General features: G+C 46.2%; 1 protein-coding gene across 2 annotated transcripts in view; it reads right to left on the bottom strand.

Moving 5' to 3' along the window:
* Nucleotides 1-1,164: 1,164 nt before the first annotated feature.
* MAP3K3 (mitogen-activated protein kinase kinase kinase 3) overlaps nucleotides 1,165-16,770 on the bottom strand; it is a 34,071-nt gene continuing 18,465 nt past the window's right edge. The window contains exons 8-18 of one of the 2 annotated variants that reach the window (XR_009279639.1): nucleotides 15,726-15,859; nucleotides 14,829-14,890; nucleotides 14,344-14,411; nucleotides 14,021-14,113; nucleotides 12,975-13,166; nucleotides 11,244-11,392; nucleotides 9,360-9,491; nucleotides 8,616-8,745; nucleotides 7,738-7,915; nucleotides 4,429-5,219; nucleotides 1,165-3,215 (exon numbers count right to left, since the gene is read on the bottom strand). Coding sequence is in view for 1 of the 2 variants with exons in the window: in XM_058857750.1 (XP_058713733.1) it covers nucleotides 4,991-5,219; nucleotides 7,738-7,915; nucleotides 8,616-8,745; nucleotides 9,360-9,491; nucleotides 11,244-11,392; nucleotides 12,975-13,166; nucleotides 14,021-14,113; nucleotides 14,344-14,411; nucleotides 14,829-14,890; nucleotides 15,726-15,859 (1,367 nt within the window). In the remaining variant the exon portion in view is untranslated. Of the gene's footprint in view, nucleotides 5,220-7,737; nucleotides 7,916-8,615; nucleotides 8,746-9,359; nucleotides 9,492-11,243; nucleotides 11,393-12,974; nucleotides 13,167-14,020; nucleotides 14,114-14,343; nucleotides 14,412-14,828; nucleotides 14,891-15,725; nucleotides 15,860-16,770 lie in introns of both variants that reach the window. The other variant, XM_058857750.1, reaches the window with a different exon arrangement.

Below are 16,770 nucleotides of genomic sequence, written 5' to 3'. Positions count from 1 at the left end.
GTGCCACACAGGTCTGGCTTGGATCCACCCCCATCCAACCCCTGGCCTTGGATAGCACAGTCCATACAAATGAGTGAGCCCAAGAAGCCCTGCCAGGCTGGACACACAAATGCAGGAAAACCAGGGAAAATGGGTGAGTCTGGTTTTAATTATTTACCTCTTTTCTCCAAGCACACTTTGTACAACTGCTCAGGAACCCCATGTCTTTCAAATTCTACAGGAGCTGGGCTGTTCAGGGCCCCCATATCAGCCTGTGATAGCAACAGCAAGAGCCCCTGTTCCATCCTGACCGATCCCATCAGCTCTGCTGAGCGTGTCCTGCCTGGGAGAATCCAGACACAGCCATGGAAACAGGAGATAAGGATAAAAGAGGGAGAAAGATGGGGATGGGTAGTCCAGAGGAGGAAGAGAAGGCACAAACAGACCCCAGTCTCTGGTGCTCAGCACAGCCCTTCTGGGGCTCAGGGTGTGCACCCCCAGGCAGGCAGCAGCTCCACACTGGAGACGTCACAGGGTCACAGTGGGGATGGCTCATGGTCACAGTCACATCTGGTTTTGGGGACAGCACAAGCTGGATAACCAGAGGACCCTGATGTTGGACAAGTTATTTCTCCTTTTCACAGAACTTTTGAAAGCGCTGCTGGGTGGGCATGGCCTGGGGACACACGACCACCACAGGGACTGTGCACATAGACCCTGGCACGGCTCTCAGGGGGGTTCAGCTAAGAACTAAGAGCTTTGACTGTCCCCACAGGGACAGTGGTGGCAGATTTACACCCCAAAAAGCCACCCCTGAGCAGCCCTGCCCAGGGGCTGTGAGGCTGCAGACCTGGGGCCCCTTTCCCCACCCCTTCCTTCTGCAGAAGGCTCAGAAATGAGTGTGGAGCCCTCGGTGCTGCTTCTGCCTCTGCCCGGCCTCACTTCCCCTTTCCCTCCGGCACAGCCGCACCAGCAGCGTTTCAACAGCAGCAGGTGATTTTAAGGGGGTAGGGAAGCATGAAACCCAGGTTTTTAAGGCTGGGTTTTCAGTCAGAAAAAGAACATTAAACCAGCTGGGAAGCTCCATTTCTGGCAGGGAGCTCCTGGTATCTTCCACTTGTCTGAAAACCAGAGGCTTTCCTTCTCTGAATTTTTGTTTTTTAAAGGGCCAGTCACCAAAACAGATTTTCATATAAATGATAATTTTATTGTAAATAAAATGATACATTGGCCTGGCTTTGCACTGCAAGCCCCCGGTCGGTAAATAGAGACTACTGGGTCAAGGTCTTCTGCACAATTCAGGTTAAAGCCCCTTCTCCCTGCTTTGCCTCATTTGTGGTGATAACAAAGTCCTTTTCTTCCTTTTTGAACTGCTCCTGGCACACCTACCTTTCCTTCCTTCAGTTTATGTTGGTAACTGGTGTCAATGGGAACTCTTTGGAGCAGCTTCAAATCCTTTGGAGTATTATTCCAAATTAGGCAAAAAAAACACCCCAAAAAACCCATCCAAACTGATGCAACTGAACTGCCACTAGAATGGGCAAAGATGGGATTTTCTGGAGAACAAGCAAGTAACCTGGAATGCACAGAATCGTCACACCAAGACCAAAATGTCACTACTTTGTTTCCTAACTACCTCAGGGACAGCCAGATCCTCCCCAGGTTCCTCTCCAATGGGAATCTCGGACACTTTTCTGATTAGTTTTAACCATTTCAGGTGACTGATAAGAAATTATTTGTCAAACAGAGTATTCTTCATTTCTGCAGCACCTTCCATCAGGGATCCCAATACTCAATATTCCCTATATATCCCTCCCTGAAAGGAACAGCAGGAAGTCCAACGTGACATTTGGAATTCACACAATAGCTTATTGTCAGCCTGGCACGCCTCCTCCACTCTCCCCTAAATGAGTTTATTCCCAGTTTTTTTCTTGTGTGCCAGGCTAAAGAGGCCAGATACAATTCAATTCTGAGGTATAATTACATTTCTGTCCACTTGAAACTCTTCTGCTGCCAGGGCTGTTAAAAGCCCATGGTATCAATGTCAGCCCCAAGTTATTCATTGGAGCAGTGGACTCAGGATTCCACATCTTCCTTTTCCATCATCAAGAGGGCTGTGAGGAAACAAAGAGGCATTTTGGCTTGGCTCTACTCATTATAAACCATCAGCAAATTCTCTGCAAAACCAGCTGCTCTTTTTCCTTTTTAAATTCATAAAGGCGTCAAATTTATTTCCCCACCTCCCCCCACCCCATAACAGTCGATATATATAAAAATCACCAAATATGATCTTTTACGATATAAATTAAAAAAAAAAATATGAGGCATCACCGTTTACATGATGTAAAAAGAGCTAAAAAAGAGCGATATAAACTACATTCATAAAAGTGCATCTCCAAACATACAGGTAATGCTTTGGCTTGTTCCTGTGCCGAACGCGTGGCGCCGGGGCGGCTGCTGGACGCGCCAGTCCGAGCTGGCCCCGTGTTCTCTGTCGCTGCACGAGTGCAGTTCAGTCCCATTCCAGCCTGGAGCGCAGGGCTTTGCACAGAGGAGGCGCCTCCAGCACGGCCAAGGGCCGGGAGCTCGGGACAGCGCCGAGCCCTTCGCTCCCGGCTGCTCTTGCTCCGCTTGGGAGGCGCCTCCCGTGATGCGGGTGAGGTAAAAGCCACAACAGGTCCTGAGGATTGAGCTGCTTTGACAGAAGTTCTGCTGTTTCCTCACGCCCTGTTCTCCCCCAGATCACAGCATATGGGACAGGAAGAGAAAAACCATGGGAGAAGGTCTGGATTTGGTGAGGACGAGCCAAGGACAGGGAAAGCCCCGCAGATCTCACTGTGCTCCTGATCCCTGCAAGGGACGGGCGCTGGATGAAGACTCCAATCTTTGGTATCTTTAGGCTGCGAGGTGTGAAGAGCTGGGTCCCCCAGCGGTGCTGACCCCCCTTACGTTTGTCATGCAGGCTGCAGGGATAATCCACAGTGCCAGCCAAGTGGTGTGAGCAGCTCCCTGATCTGAGCAGGAGCATCACACCCTCCCCTCATGGCAACAGTGAAGTGCAGGCCAGAAGTCAGGCCAAGGGTCTGGACAATCTGGAGTCGAGTTCCTGGCTGGGGAAAGATCAACTGAAGTGCTCTCACTATAATTAAATAAATTATGGAACAAGGGCTTTAATAAAAGGGATCCCCTAAGTGCCCACAAGTGGGACAGTGCATCCTTGGAGTAGTGCAGGGAGCCTGGAAAAGACAACACCACCAGCTTTTATTGGTTACAATTTGCTCTGGGTTTGGCACAGAAAAAACATTTCATATTGTTAAAGCTTTTCAGGACTTTTGGTTGGCTGGGGCTTTTAGGGTATTTTTTTTTTTCCTCTTTTAATTCAACACAGTATTTTTCATGTGTTGAAAGAGCTTACTTTCATTAAAACTTGCCTTATTCACTTTAAAAGTTAAATTGCTTCATAATGCATTAAAATTTCAATTTTTTATGGGGGAGAAGAGTGGAGGTGTGTGGAACCTTAATATGGTTTCCAATACAAGAGCAGAACACCTTCAGTGTTGCCCTATAAAGCAATATTTTAGTTAATTAACATTTGCTTTTCTTTCATTTCTCAGAGATAATTTATAATCACTCCATGAATCCCCAGCACTTAAAAACTGCTGGTCTTTCATGAGTGAAACAAAGATTATTGGTCCCCAAATCAGGAGAAGAGGATCTGAGGTCATCAGGACCTCAGTCCTCTGACTTGTGACATCTTTCAAGTGCACAATCACCTGGATATGTTTTGCTGGTACCTGCATGGGGATCTCCAGGTAATTTTAGATATTTGCCACCATTTTAAATGTTTTCTCAGGTTCCCTGTTTGACTTGACTCCTACAAAAGCTTATTTAAGTTAGGCCTTAACATTTTTATGGAACTCTTAAATGATCACTTGCACAGCTGTAATTCAAACAACACACAGCAAAGGGTTGAGCTCGATTCCAGCTTCCTGTGCACAACAAGAACGAGTGTCCAGGTAATTCTCCCCAGGAAACCCTCAATTTTCCACTAGGCCATGTGCTGAAGTAAATTCCTGGGCACCAGATGGACTATCTTTGGTTAAAAGGATGGTAAAAAGTTACCAGTGAAAGAGACAGATGCAGGAGGAAGCTGAATTCCACTGAATTCCCTTCCAGGGGTTTTGTTTGGATCCAGCAGCCCCAGAGAGAGAAGGAGCAGCACAGATTTGTCTGGTACAACACAAACTAACTGGCACTGTCCTAATGCTGGGACAGGTCAAACCTTGGCAATTAGCTCTGGATTTTCCAACGTGAGCGGGAGAGCCCTTCCCTCAGGCCCTGGAGTGATTGCATTCTGCTGAAAAGTCTGATTATCCCAACATTTAGCTGGAAAGACCTCCCTCACCCCCAAATCCATGGGTTCATTATAAAATAACACAATTCACATACTTTTGAACCAATATTTTCTCAACACCTTCAGATGCTGAATACTCAGGAAGAAAAATACACCATCCTGTAGCAAGCACAGGCTCCATGACACGTGGCTTTTTGCTGGATTCAGGTACTGGAGATGCCTCTGGAGCCCCAGCAGGGGAAAACCAGGGACTCCCACAGACAGAGCTGGTCTGGAGGTTGGTGCAAGTTTCTCTTTTGCTGAAGAACGGAGCTCTTGCAGTTCCCACCCGGGTTCAGATTTCTCCTCTGTTCAGCAAGTGAAGACACTTGTCAGATTCCCATTCCTGTGCCGGCAGAAAACGCAGCCAGCTGCAACGTCACCTCCAGGCAACGGGAAAACGCAGCGTGGCTTGGACAGCTGTCGGCAGGATGAACATTAGTCCAGCAAATGAAGGATCAGGCACGAGAGCAGACCCCAAGTTCCTTGGCAGAACTTCCCAAAGGACTAGGCCTAGCTGAGTTGGCATTTTGAAGATGCAGCACCACAACGGGCAGTTGCAACTAGACAAGACAGGGCACAGAAAGCCCAGCAGGAGCTGTGAGCAAGGGAGGTAATTCAGTACTGGAGCTGTGCAAACTGGTGTCTGAGCAGCTCTTCAGCAGAGGGTCTGTGCCTGGCTTCCACAAAGATCTGCTTTAGGAAGTCCCGGCAATGTTCTGATATGTGGGAGGGGAGCTGGGGGTTGGTGGGCTGGGTGGCAATTTTGAAGATTGCTGCCATGGCTTCGTACTCTGCCCAGGGGGGCTTCTCTGTCAGCATCTCCACCACGGTGCAGCCGAGGCTCCTGGAAAGCAGACAGGAAAAAAACAAATGAGAATTCACTCAATAATGCCCAGTGTTCAGGGAGGGCTCCCCAGCAGCCAACAGTGAGGTCCCGCTCTGGAAACGGCTCCTGGGGGAGTTTGTGCTTGGCAAACCCCACATGTGCCCCGACTCAGCTGCTCTTCCTGCGGCCAGGAGAGCAGGGAGCTGCCTGCAAAGTTGTCCTGTTGAGTATCTCCTGCTCCCCTTTGCTCGAATCCTCCTCTCAGGAAACATTTGTGTTAGCAGGGAACAAGAGGTGCCCATGGGACATCCCTGAAGGCACCGTTTGATGCCGGTGGTGCTTCAGGTGCTGCTGCTTCTGTTCTAACTCAAAGGCACATAGAGAATCACAGAGTCACAACAGCTTGGGTTGGAAGGGACCCACAGGTTCCAACCCCCTTCCATGTGCAGGGACACCTTCCACTAGACCACATTGCTCAGAGGCTCAACTTGCTGAGCTGCAAGGTAGAAAACACTTTTTAACACTCAAGGTTCAGAGAATCAGAGCTCGTTGACCCCACAAAGCCATTTCAGCAAAATCCTTTTTCAGTCACAGCCTCAAAATGCCCACGTTGGGAAAAAAACAACCTAATAATATCTCCACATCACAAGAAACCAAGCATCACTCAAAAAATAATTGAAATCGTAACAGTTCCAAACTGGGAAGGCAGTAAGTTAAATCCCTGTGGGACAGATGCATCATTACCTTAAGAAAAAATTCCTTGTAAAGTTAATGGGGCTCTGCAGGCTACTTCAGGGCAAGGACGTGATTCTGGGGACGTGGCTGAGCCACCTTTCTGAAGCGACGTGACTCCAACACCTTCCCAAGGAAGACAGTTGCTGTAGCACTGCACTGATTGGCGTTTATTCAAAAATAATTAATTGCTTCTTCCATGCCACAGATTAAGTAAAAGCCATTAGTGATTTTTTAATATCCAATCCTGTGTTTTTATCACATCTTTCCATTAAAAAGACAAAACTGCCTCCTCCACCTTAAAACTACACTTTCTTTTGAGGTGAAATGCAAGGAAAAGGAAAAGACATGCTGAGAAGCAGACTTGCATCAACTGCCAAGATAAGGAAGGAAAAGAATTAAATGCAGTGAATATGCAAGAACTGATTTCTTGACAAGGTTTAAAATCTAACGTGAAAATTTTACAGTTTTCCAGCCATTTCAGACTTACTAGAAGAGAGTACAGAAAATGCAAACCATGTGTGCTGAAGTGCTGGGGGTTTGCTCAAAAGCAAGCAGGGATATATTATTGTTTAGACTGATTTATACTGTTTAAGCAGATCCGGTTTCTTTAAGATATTCAGCAAACAGCAGGAATGTTTTTCATGTCAAGTCACTCCAGCAATAACAAATAGCTCACATATTCTGCTATTTAGGAAAAAGAAAACTGGAGAGGGGCCTGCAGCAGTGGCACAGAGCCAGGTGGATGGATTTGTTACGTTTCTGAGCCCCTGGGCCATACACATCTACCCTGGGACCAGCACTGCACTGGAAAATTCTGACCCCCCAAATAATGATTTGGATTGTAGGAACTGGAGTCTGGCCAATGGCAGCGACTCTTTGATGGGAATGGACCAATGTCAGCACCAAGAGGAAATCCACAACTGCACCAACCCAGGGGGAAGGGCACGTGCTTCACTCTCTCCCCAAGCATCACAACTGGGAGAGGCTGCAGGACTTAACCCTTTGCAGACCAGACATGCTTCAGATGTGACTCCACTCTGCCCGTACAGGAAACGGGCCCTGCTTTACTCTGGAGGCACAACCAGACCTTTTGTCCCTGTTGTTTATTTAAGTTTGATAATCTCATCTTTTCAAGACCCCCAAAGTTAACATTTTGGCACAGGACCATTTTTCTCTTTTGACAGAGGCTGTTCCTGAGCTCTACCAATAATAGCACAGCAACAGTTTCCATTCATGCAGATCATCTCTGATCTGACATGGATCTTTTCTGTTATTCCAGGTTTGAGCATCTTTCCTTCAAGGCTAAAATTATATTAATTTCCAGTACACTGTAAGCATAACTCTCATTTTATATCTAAATGAATGGGCTCTCCCTAAACAACCTTCAGTTGCTCTTCTAAGGGGTATCACAGAATCACAGAATGTCCTGCGTTGGAAGGGATCCACAAGGATCATCATCCCAGTTCCTGGCCCTGCACAGGACACCCCAAGAATTCCACCAAGTGCCTGAGAGTACGAGAAGGATGAAAACATTACACCAGCCAGAAAGCAAAAAAACAGCTATCAGTTTGAGGGAGGAATGAGTGGAAACTGTTCCTGAAAAGCTAAATGAGTTCTTGGGTGTTAACACTGAAAGCACAGCCTGCAGAAGATCACGTCTTGAGCTCAAACCAGTGACTTCAATTCTCCTTAAACCTTTAATCTAGACAAGGTGTGAATTTGGATACTTAGATGGCAGAAGGTGTCTGTGTTATCTGCAGAGAGCTGTGGAGTGATCTATGGACACAAGTGCAAGGCTCACCACACGTCTGCCTTCCTGCCGTAGCCTTCCCCACTGATCACCTCGGGGCTCATCCAGTACGGGGTGCCCGTGACGGAGCGGATGCCTGTCCCTGACATGCAGATTGTCTGCAGACGTTTGCTGGCCCCAAAGTCCCCCAGCTTCACATTCCCAGCAGAGTCACGGAGAATATTGGCACCTGGACAGAAGCAAAAAACAAAGACAGCTGTTTTCATGCAATCCAGCTGTTGGATATGCAGGCTACAGAACGATATCCAACCCCAAATACCCGTGTTCATGGTATGGCTCTTTCCCCATTAAGCCTCAGGTGACCTGCTAAACATAATTTCTTTAATTCAGGCTGTAACAAGCCAATTGCTAATGGCTGTAAATGGGAAAAACTTCAGGGAAAAACACAAGGAAGTGAAGGGGCGGAGGGAAATGAGAGCTGAGTCAGCACCAGCATTGTTACAGTGTCTGTAAACAGCTCAGCTAGCCTAGCAGGGCCCCCAGGCTGAGAGAGAACAGAGCTGTGTAGAGAAGGATTTTATTGGGATGCTGCTTTGGTAAGCGCAAGCATGGCTTTCTGGTCAGCTGGGTAACAGATGTAGCTAATTAAAACCACTTTGAACTCCTACAATAAACAAGTCAATCTCCACTTTACTTGGTCAGAGGTCCTGAACACGAAGCTCCAGGGAAAAAACAAACTTTAGAGCTTAGCTTTTATGTGGACACAAATTGAAGTTTAGACACTAAAAACAGTTCTTCCTCCAAAGCTGCAATGAGATCAAGAACCCCATTGTTGCTGTTATCTGGGATGTGCCCACGTGAAACCCTTCTGCTCTCAAACTGAGTGCACATGTGCTGGGAGAGTCCTTTCCCCTTGCCCCTGCTCTCACCCTTGATGTCCCTGTGCACGATCATGTTGCTGTGAAGGTACGAGACGCCCTCGAGGATCTGCCGCGTGTATTTCCGGGTGACGTTTTCCGTCAGGGCCCCGTACGCCTTCAGCTGGTCTTTCACTGACCCCTGCCAAAATGCAAAGACAAGGAATTGGCAAAGAGGTGACAAAGCACAAATCCTGCAGTGCCCATTCAACTCCCACAAGCCCTGGGTGTTATACTCTGGCCTCTGCTGAAGCCCTTCTGGGAGGCTCTCTGAGCATCTTGTCCCAAGAAGTCCTTTTTAAGAACAGCAAGGACAGGCTTCATGGCAAAAATAGCTTAAGGAGGTTCTGTCTGCTGATACAACTGGTTGTGAAGCATTAAAACAGTTCAGCAGACTGATCTGGGTCAAAAACCTCCCTTTTTGGAGGGTCAGTTTTAGCCTCACTTGTACCATGATTCTGGTAATTCAGTTACATGTTGGCCCAAGTCCTTTGAGGTACTTTGGTAGAACAAATTTAGACTGAAGGAAAGAACTGGCTTTAGTGACTGCTACAGAGAATGTATTTCAAGTACAAGACACTTTAGGAAAAAAACCAAAGAGGTTATTTGGGCATAAATAAAATAGAAATGGTGGCATTATGAGCCAGCGTGAGAAGAGGGTCTGAGGCAGATGACACAGGGTGATCACAGCAACTAATAAACCAGCTAACAAACCCAGACCCCTCCCTTTCTGATCCCTGATTCTGCTGCTCTTACTCCTGGCATGTACTCCATGAAGATGGTCAAGGTCTTCTCTGCTCGGTCCCTTAAGCAGCCGTAATACTGCACAATACGGTCATGCTGGAGGTTCTTCAGCAGCTGAATTTCACACTCCAGGGCACTCACTTCCTATGGACATTGAAGGATAAAATAAGATTGCAGCCCCAGGAAATATATAATAAATCTATAAAATAAATTTGTCATGTCACTGGGAGGATGAGACCACTGCTACACTGAGAAGTGTAATCCATGACATGGCTTTATCTGCTTCTTGGAAAAGGCAAACATTACCAGGGCTTCCTGATCATTTTTTATCTGCATTATCTGCAGCTAAGTGTTGGTGTGGAAGCTTTGATAGAAAACAGACAGTATCATATATGGATTTAGTACCAGAAAAACAGTTTCTTGCCTTGATTCTGTCAGCTGCATAGCTTTACCCCAGGTGGCTGAAAGGATTCTCCACCCACAACACAGGTATAACCTCACTTATCTCACTAAGCTGAGGGCAGGGAGTGTAATAATGAAACAGCTCTGAATACAGGTACAGAACTTGAACTTCAACCCACTGGAGAGCAAAACAACAGGTGCTGAGAGTTGCTAAGTTTCTGTCACCCAGTTCTGTTCTGATTCACACTGATGATTTACTGGAACAGCTTCCTCTCCTATTTACTTCAAAAAATCTGCAGCTCTGCACATGAAACTGATCCTTTGCTTTGCTCTTGCCACAGACAGCAGGGTATCACAGTGCAAAGGCAAAGAGGTTATCCAACAATTTCAGATAGAATCACAGATGTTTGTTGCTCAGAAAAAGTATCAGGTTCTTGCTGAATCCAGGGATTGAGCAGGAGGAACATCAAAGGTCCTGAAGCATGAGGGTTTATGGAAAAAAGAATAATGTTTTCTCCCAATTTAACTCTTTCTAGCCCTGCCATGGGAAGGTATCAGGTTCAGCTGTCTCACTCTGGGAGAGGATGCAGAACCTTAGAACAAGAATCTGGATGTGGTAGGGACACGTGCAAACAGAGGAAGCTACTTAATCAGACCAAATAATAGTTTAAGGTTTGGAGTTTCAGTGCTTTCAAAATGTATTTCAGACTGTTCCTCCTTGGCTCAGAGTTACTGTCTGATTTACAACACAGACATAGTAGAACTTCCTGATTTAGGACATATCTTGGCACCAATATGCCATATAAAATCCGAATAATTAAATCTTCATGGATCAGTTATTCTAGCTCAAAGTGAATTTGTTCAATATTGGGAAACTGGTACATTGTTAAAACTCTAGCAAAGAACCCAAAAGCCATTCCTGCTGTATCCCCTGTGCAGGGAGTTGAGTGTTGTCCCGTAATTTCAAGGTGTCTGTCCCATCTCCACTGTCTCTAAAGTGTTGTCACATCACTTTTCTTGATTAATTTACACCCCACAGCTCAATGTTTTTAAGGAAACAGAGAATTTAGAAGTGAAAATTGGTAATTAGTGCACTTCATACAGAGTGTACCATATAAACCCAGAACTGGGTTTTGCACGTGTAAGCAGCTTTTTCTGTTCAAAAAAGAAAAAAAAAAAGCCCTACTCTTGCTGGGTTTAGTTTCATTCACATCCATGTCTAACCAGGAACACAGGGCAGTCTAGTATTCCTCAAGTAACCTGGCAAAGACCCAAAAAGCTGAGAAAGGACAGCCAAGAATGAAGGCAGAAAATGGATTTTAGTTTCAGGCTGAAGTTACTAACACAGAAAAGTAATTTTTAAGTGACTTCTATTCTTCTCCACATGACTTGAAACCTTAGTACAAACTAAGTAAGATGCCAGCTTTCAAGGACAGACAGAGAGAGATATTGTAAAGGACCTTACAGGGTTTTAGAAGCTGGGATGAGAATTACCTTGCTTGTTTCAGGGCTCTCTGGATCAAACTGGACCTGCTTAGCTGCAAGCTCTCTGCCCGTGTCCACGTCGTAGCACAAATAGACGCGACCAAAGGCTCCCTGGCCCAGCAGCTTTCCTCGGCGCCAGTTTATTGGAGCACTTGGAGCTAAAAGAGAACAGCAATTCATTTCTTCTCATTATACCATTTAAAAACAAAGGTGGGATTTTCCAGGACTAACCTCCATCATAGTAGGACTGAACCAGGTATTCTGTAGTTGAATAAACATGGGGTGCTTTCCCAGAGTAAAGAGTTAGTGGCAGAGCTCTGAACAGAATCCAGCCATCCAGACTCTCAGCATCTGCTGACTGGTGTCCCATTAGAATGACACCCCAAAACATTTTGCAAATGTGTTTTACAGACAAGTTATTCAATGGAGCTGGTGAAATTTCATTCCACCAGCAGGTGGATTCTACAAAATCACCACCTTAAGAGATGATGCTGCAACTAAAGAGCAGTTTCCAACCCTTGATCTGTCATTATCACATGCATCAGATGAAGAGCTGGATTAGCCTTGCTAAACCAATCCCAGCACCTGGGAATGACTTAAGCTTCTGGGACAATTTGAAGGACATTATCCTGAGTTTTCCTTGCCAAGTTAGCTTGGGGTTACCTCTGTGGGAAGGATTTCACTGCAAGGCTGTCTCTAACCAGAAAGACTAGGAGTCCTAATTCCCTACTAGACATTGATAAAGTAGGCACCATGTTAGTACAGTGTGGGTATCTTCTCCACCTGCTGAGCAGTCAGTCTTAATAAAAATACCCATGAGACCCAGGTAAAGGAGCATCTCCAACACCCCAGCAGCAGGTTCCATCCCCAGGGCATTAGGAGCCCTCACATTCCATAAGCAGCAGTCTCCTGAGCCAGAGATTAATACCTGAGCCCAGTTTTTCAGACTGCCCTTAATCCTAAAGCATGTCACCCCAAGACCAGTGCTTTAGCTCCAACTTGGAAAGCAACACTACCAGACTCCTGCAGTGCAATGCATCCAATTACGTTGGATCTAACAAGAAACTTTAAAAACAAAGACAAGAACCAGCCATCTTACCAGTGTGAAAATACAGAAGAGCTGAGAGATTAGCTTTACCATGTCTAATTTAATCAGATTTACTGCCAGTCAGTATTCTAGTGTGTTCCTTACTCTGCTACAAGCATACTCTTCATTTTTATCCTTAAATTACTATGGGATATCTGAAGTTCATCAATAATGACTTATGTTCCATTTCTTTTTTGTTTTTATAATAGAAAGTTGTCCAGCAAAACAACTCAAGGATGTCATCAATACAGAAGTAAATCCTTCTAATTTAGGAACAAGTGAAATACATAGGCTTCTCAACGAGCAGAATAACTGCAACCCAAAAGCCTGACTGAAAATGTTAATGTAGCAAGAAAATAAACAAGCCTGTCTGCCTGTTTTAAGGACCCTGTAGATCACCTAGATCAAGCAAGGCTTTTCACTTCTTAGTTGAATTCGCAATGCTTTCTAAAGGAAAGGCCAGCTCCCAGCAGAAATCTGAGAGGAAAAGACTTGTCTTGTGGGTGCGATAAATGAGTCTCAAAGCACAGCCAGAGAACGACACGGTTTTACTGGCTTGTTAAAGCCAGATTATGGCAAGGTATTGGGTCTGGAGTTCACCCTCAGAGCCCTCCTTGCCCACAGCTGGGTGAGGTTTCCCAGGGAGTGCCTACATTTGGTGGCGATGTTCCTCTCCTGCACTCCCAGCGCGTTCTCGCTGTCGGCGCTCCGGAGCCGGCCCCGCGGGTCCAGGTACTGCAGAGCCAGGCCCAGGTTTTCTCCATTGGTGCTCAGTGAACGACTGGAAGGCACCAAGGTGAAGAGATTCCCTTGGTGACGTCGTATCCGGGGAAAAGTCCTCCGGCCTGGGGGAAAACGTAACCTTTTTAAATAAATGCTTGTGAGTGAGTGGAAGGTAATAGCTGGGGGCTGAGCAGCAGCGAGAAGGGAGAGAAATCCCACGTTCTGCTCTGTTCCCATGGAGCAGAATCTGCTGCCAAACAGACGAGATGCAAAAATATAACAGCTCTGGGCTGGTGCTGCCTGAGTTCAGTATAGCTCTGGATCATTCCCAAAGCAGAAGGCAGAGAACACTTTGTAATGCCCTCAGTGCTGTAAGATCTAAACTTACCTTCCAAAGGAAAAATCTGGTTTACAGGCTCTGAGCACAAGCTCTGAGTTTTGTTAACAACTACATACAAAATGACTTTCTAGATAATGTGCCTGGAGGAGCAAATAAAAACCATGAACAAAGATTGTGCCAACTTGTACCTCAAAAAATTTTAAGATATTAATTTACATAAAACCATCTGATGAGCAGAGATGTAATTCTTTAAGTGCCTGCTATATTTAAAAGATCCAGAAGCAAGTCTACAATGCAAATTAGCAAAGTATAAGGAATCTCTGTGGTAGGAAACTACTTTTATAGGGCCAAGCTTAATATATAGGGCCAAGTCTAACAACTTAGCCCTATGTATGTCCACAATCCCCTTCTCAGCCTGGATAACCCCAGAAAGGACAAAGTAAATAAAGAATTACAAACAACAACCATTGGTTTCCATCAAATTGTGGCATCATGCACAGTAGCATCAACCTCAGCACTAATTGCAAGGACCAAGCCACTTCCAGGCTCTCCAAACAGGAGTTACACTCGTGCAGAGGTTGCCATTGCCTCACCCTTTTTTTCCAGCCTGGCATGGGAGCTCTGAGACCAACTCACCCTCGTTGTAGTCCTTGTGCTGCATGGAGACGTTGTAGCGCCGAGGGTAGGTCCCACCTTTGCCTGCTTTGTCGTAGATCTGATTCTCACGGTCTGGCAGGAGAAGCAAAGACAAAAGGTGAGGCTCCTTCAAAAAACTTAACTTCTAATGACAGAATTTTCCTGTAACAGCAAGTTTTTAGGAAGAGGCAATAAATAACTTCATAGCTTTTCCATCAGCATATCCCCAGTTCTTCTATTTATACAATCCGAACAAGCAGAGAGGACGGCCAGCCAAGAGCAGAAAATGTCAGGATCAAATAACCTTTGCACCAAAGACATACCTGAGAACTCCTGTCTATTATCAGGAAAGCTCTGTGCCCTTGACATCCGTGACTTCCGAAAAGAAGGACTATTAGAGAAAGAAGGCATGAATCAGTTTTGCTCTTGTTTGGGGTATTTCTTTGCTGTTTTATTTTTTAAATGAACAAGTAGAGCCTTGTCTAAAAGAGATTTAAATACCCTGCAGCCAGATGTTCTCAGAGGGGTGGCTCCACACACGCTGCTTGCTTTAGAACTTTGTATTTATAACATAAAGCTACTGAAGCACCAGTTTGTTGGTCTGTGGTTGTGCCAGAAAACAACACAGCCTTAAGACACAGTTAATGGTTTTTAAGAAATACAGTGGGTTATAGGTAGGAAGTAAGTTCTTGTTTCTCTCCTAGAAAATGTATGAGATAGGAAACAGGATTTTATGTAAGTACAATTGGTATTTCCATCTGAGCACACACGTTCTCACCAGTCTGTACATTTGTACCTGGCTCCTCACCTGTCCAAGGACTGGCAGCTTCCTGACACTGAGTTTTCAGCACTGCTTAGAGGGTCCAGCATCTGCAACACAGAAAAAACCACACAGCAACATCAGTGCAGTCCAGGGCCCAGGAGAGGCTGTGCCAGAGGAATAGAGCCCACAACTGCTTGCCTGCAGGATGTCCAGCTGAAGAAGGGTGTCTAAGCCTATCTAAATGTACAGTTTTCTTTTATCTCCCACAGAAATTAGGTTCATATAAAATCTGAGGCACTGCTTTAGTTGTTGAAGGACTCTGCTGTGAAAGATGCAAGCTTTAGCAGCCTTGTGCTGCGTTTTGATCCCGACCGGCTCCAGGAACAGTCTCTGCTGGTGCTGCTGCCTCCACCTGCAAGGTGCCCTTTGGCCTCACTTCCCACTTTGTTGAATGGAGAGCAGAGTTTCAAAAGCAAGAGGGTCACACAAACCTGCTAATAGGAAACCCAGTCACATGTGTGACAGCACCAAAACTGCTCAGTCAGAGGTGGAGGGGCAATGGAACAGGGAACTGCTTCTGGAAGCCCAACAAAGGCTTTGAACTTACATAGCTACAATCTGAAGCTGTTCAAATGCACAAAGCAGCACTTTCAGGATCCCAGAATGGTTTGGGTTGGACAGGACTTTAAGGGTCATCCAACTCCACTTCCTGCCATGGGCAGGGACACCTTCCACTAGATCAGGCTGCTCTAGGGTTGCCCTTGGACACTTCCAGGGATGGGGCAGCCATAACTTTCTGGACAACCTGTGCCTCACCACTTACAGGTGTTGATGCAACCCCAGCCAGTGAGTATTTTCCACTGGGGGAAGAGAAGAGAAGAGGGCCCCGCTCCCGGCAGAATGCCCTCCCAGCAGCTGTGACGGTTCCCTGCCGGTACTCACGCACTGCTCGCTGGTCTCGGGGATGAACTCGCCCTCGCTGTGGATGCTGGTGTAGGAGCCCTGGCGGGCGATGCGCTGCTGCCGCTCGGGCACGTACCCGGGCGGGGGAGAGCTGCGGCCCGTGTTCTGGGAGCCTGTGACAGGGACAGTGTCACACTGCTGCACACAGCAACCCCCAAACCGCCCCAGCACCACCGTGACTCCACAGTGAGCCCTACAGTCTGCACAGACACGGAACAGCAGAACCCAACTGGTGATGTGCACCTGGACTGATGTTTTCGATGCTACGTGATTGCTGCTGAAGTTCCTGGCAAAGCAGTCACCTATTTCTAACCTCTTCTCAACCTTCTGAGCATAATTCCAGTTTAATCATCTGTTAGTGGCACTACCTAAAGAGCTTCTCTTGTGCTATCTACAGAGAGAAACTTTACCCTTAGGGTTTATTTTTCCTTTGCAGATCTCAAAGAAGATGAAACTTTAGACACAGGAAAAAAAAAAATCCCCATTTTGCAGTGACCTATCCACCTGCAGCTGCCACCAATTCCCACTGTGAGCTCCAAAAACTGCTGTGGTCCAACCAATCTGCTCAAGGTCACACATGAAGCCAGAGGCAGCAGGTGAAGATCAGCTCTCAAGCTGCGCTCCTTACAACACTGTCTTTAATTAACTGTGTGTATTCAGGTGCTAGGAAAGATGGGTAAAGATCAGCAAATATTCTCCCAAGGAAAATATTTTCTATAGAAGTTGTAATAAAGAGTGAAGGCAAAGAGCTGGGAGAAGTGAACTGAAAAGCAGAGCACACACCTTTCAGGGGGCTGCAGAAGGAAAACAAAGAACGCTGACATGGCTTAGAGTGCAAGGGGAGTGAACTACACATTAAAAAGAAGGGATTAATAAAATCATTAAGATCGTAAGTCTGGAGAAGAACCCCAAGATCATGAAGCCCAAGACTGTCAAGTCCACAGTCTATTGCTCAGAGCTACCAGCTGATTTCCCAAGCAGGTCACAGGGCTCATGTGCCCTCAGGAGGGGTGGAAAGCCCCGG

Source organism: Poecile atricapillus, chromosome 27 (assembly GCF_030490865.1).
Source record: "Poecile atricapillus isolate bPoeAtr1 chromosome 27, bPoeAtr1.hap1, whole genome shotgun sequence".
NCBI classification, from domain to species: domain Eukaryota; kingdom Metazoa; phylum Chordata; class Aves; order Passeriformes; family Paridae; genus Poecile; species Poecile atricapillus.
The sequence above is the reverse complement of the archived record's forward strand: the minus strand, read 5'-3'. Positions and strand labels throughout refer to the sequence as shown.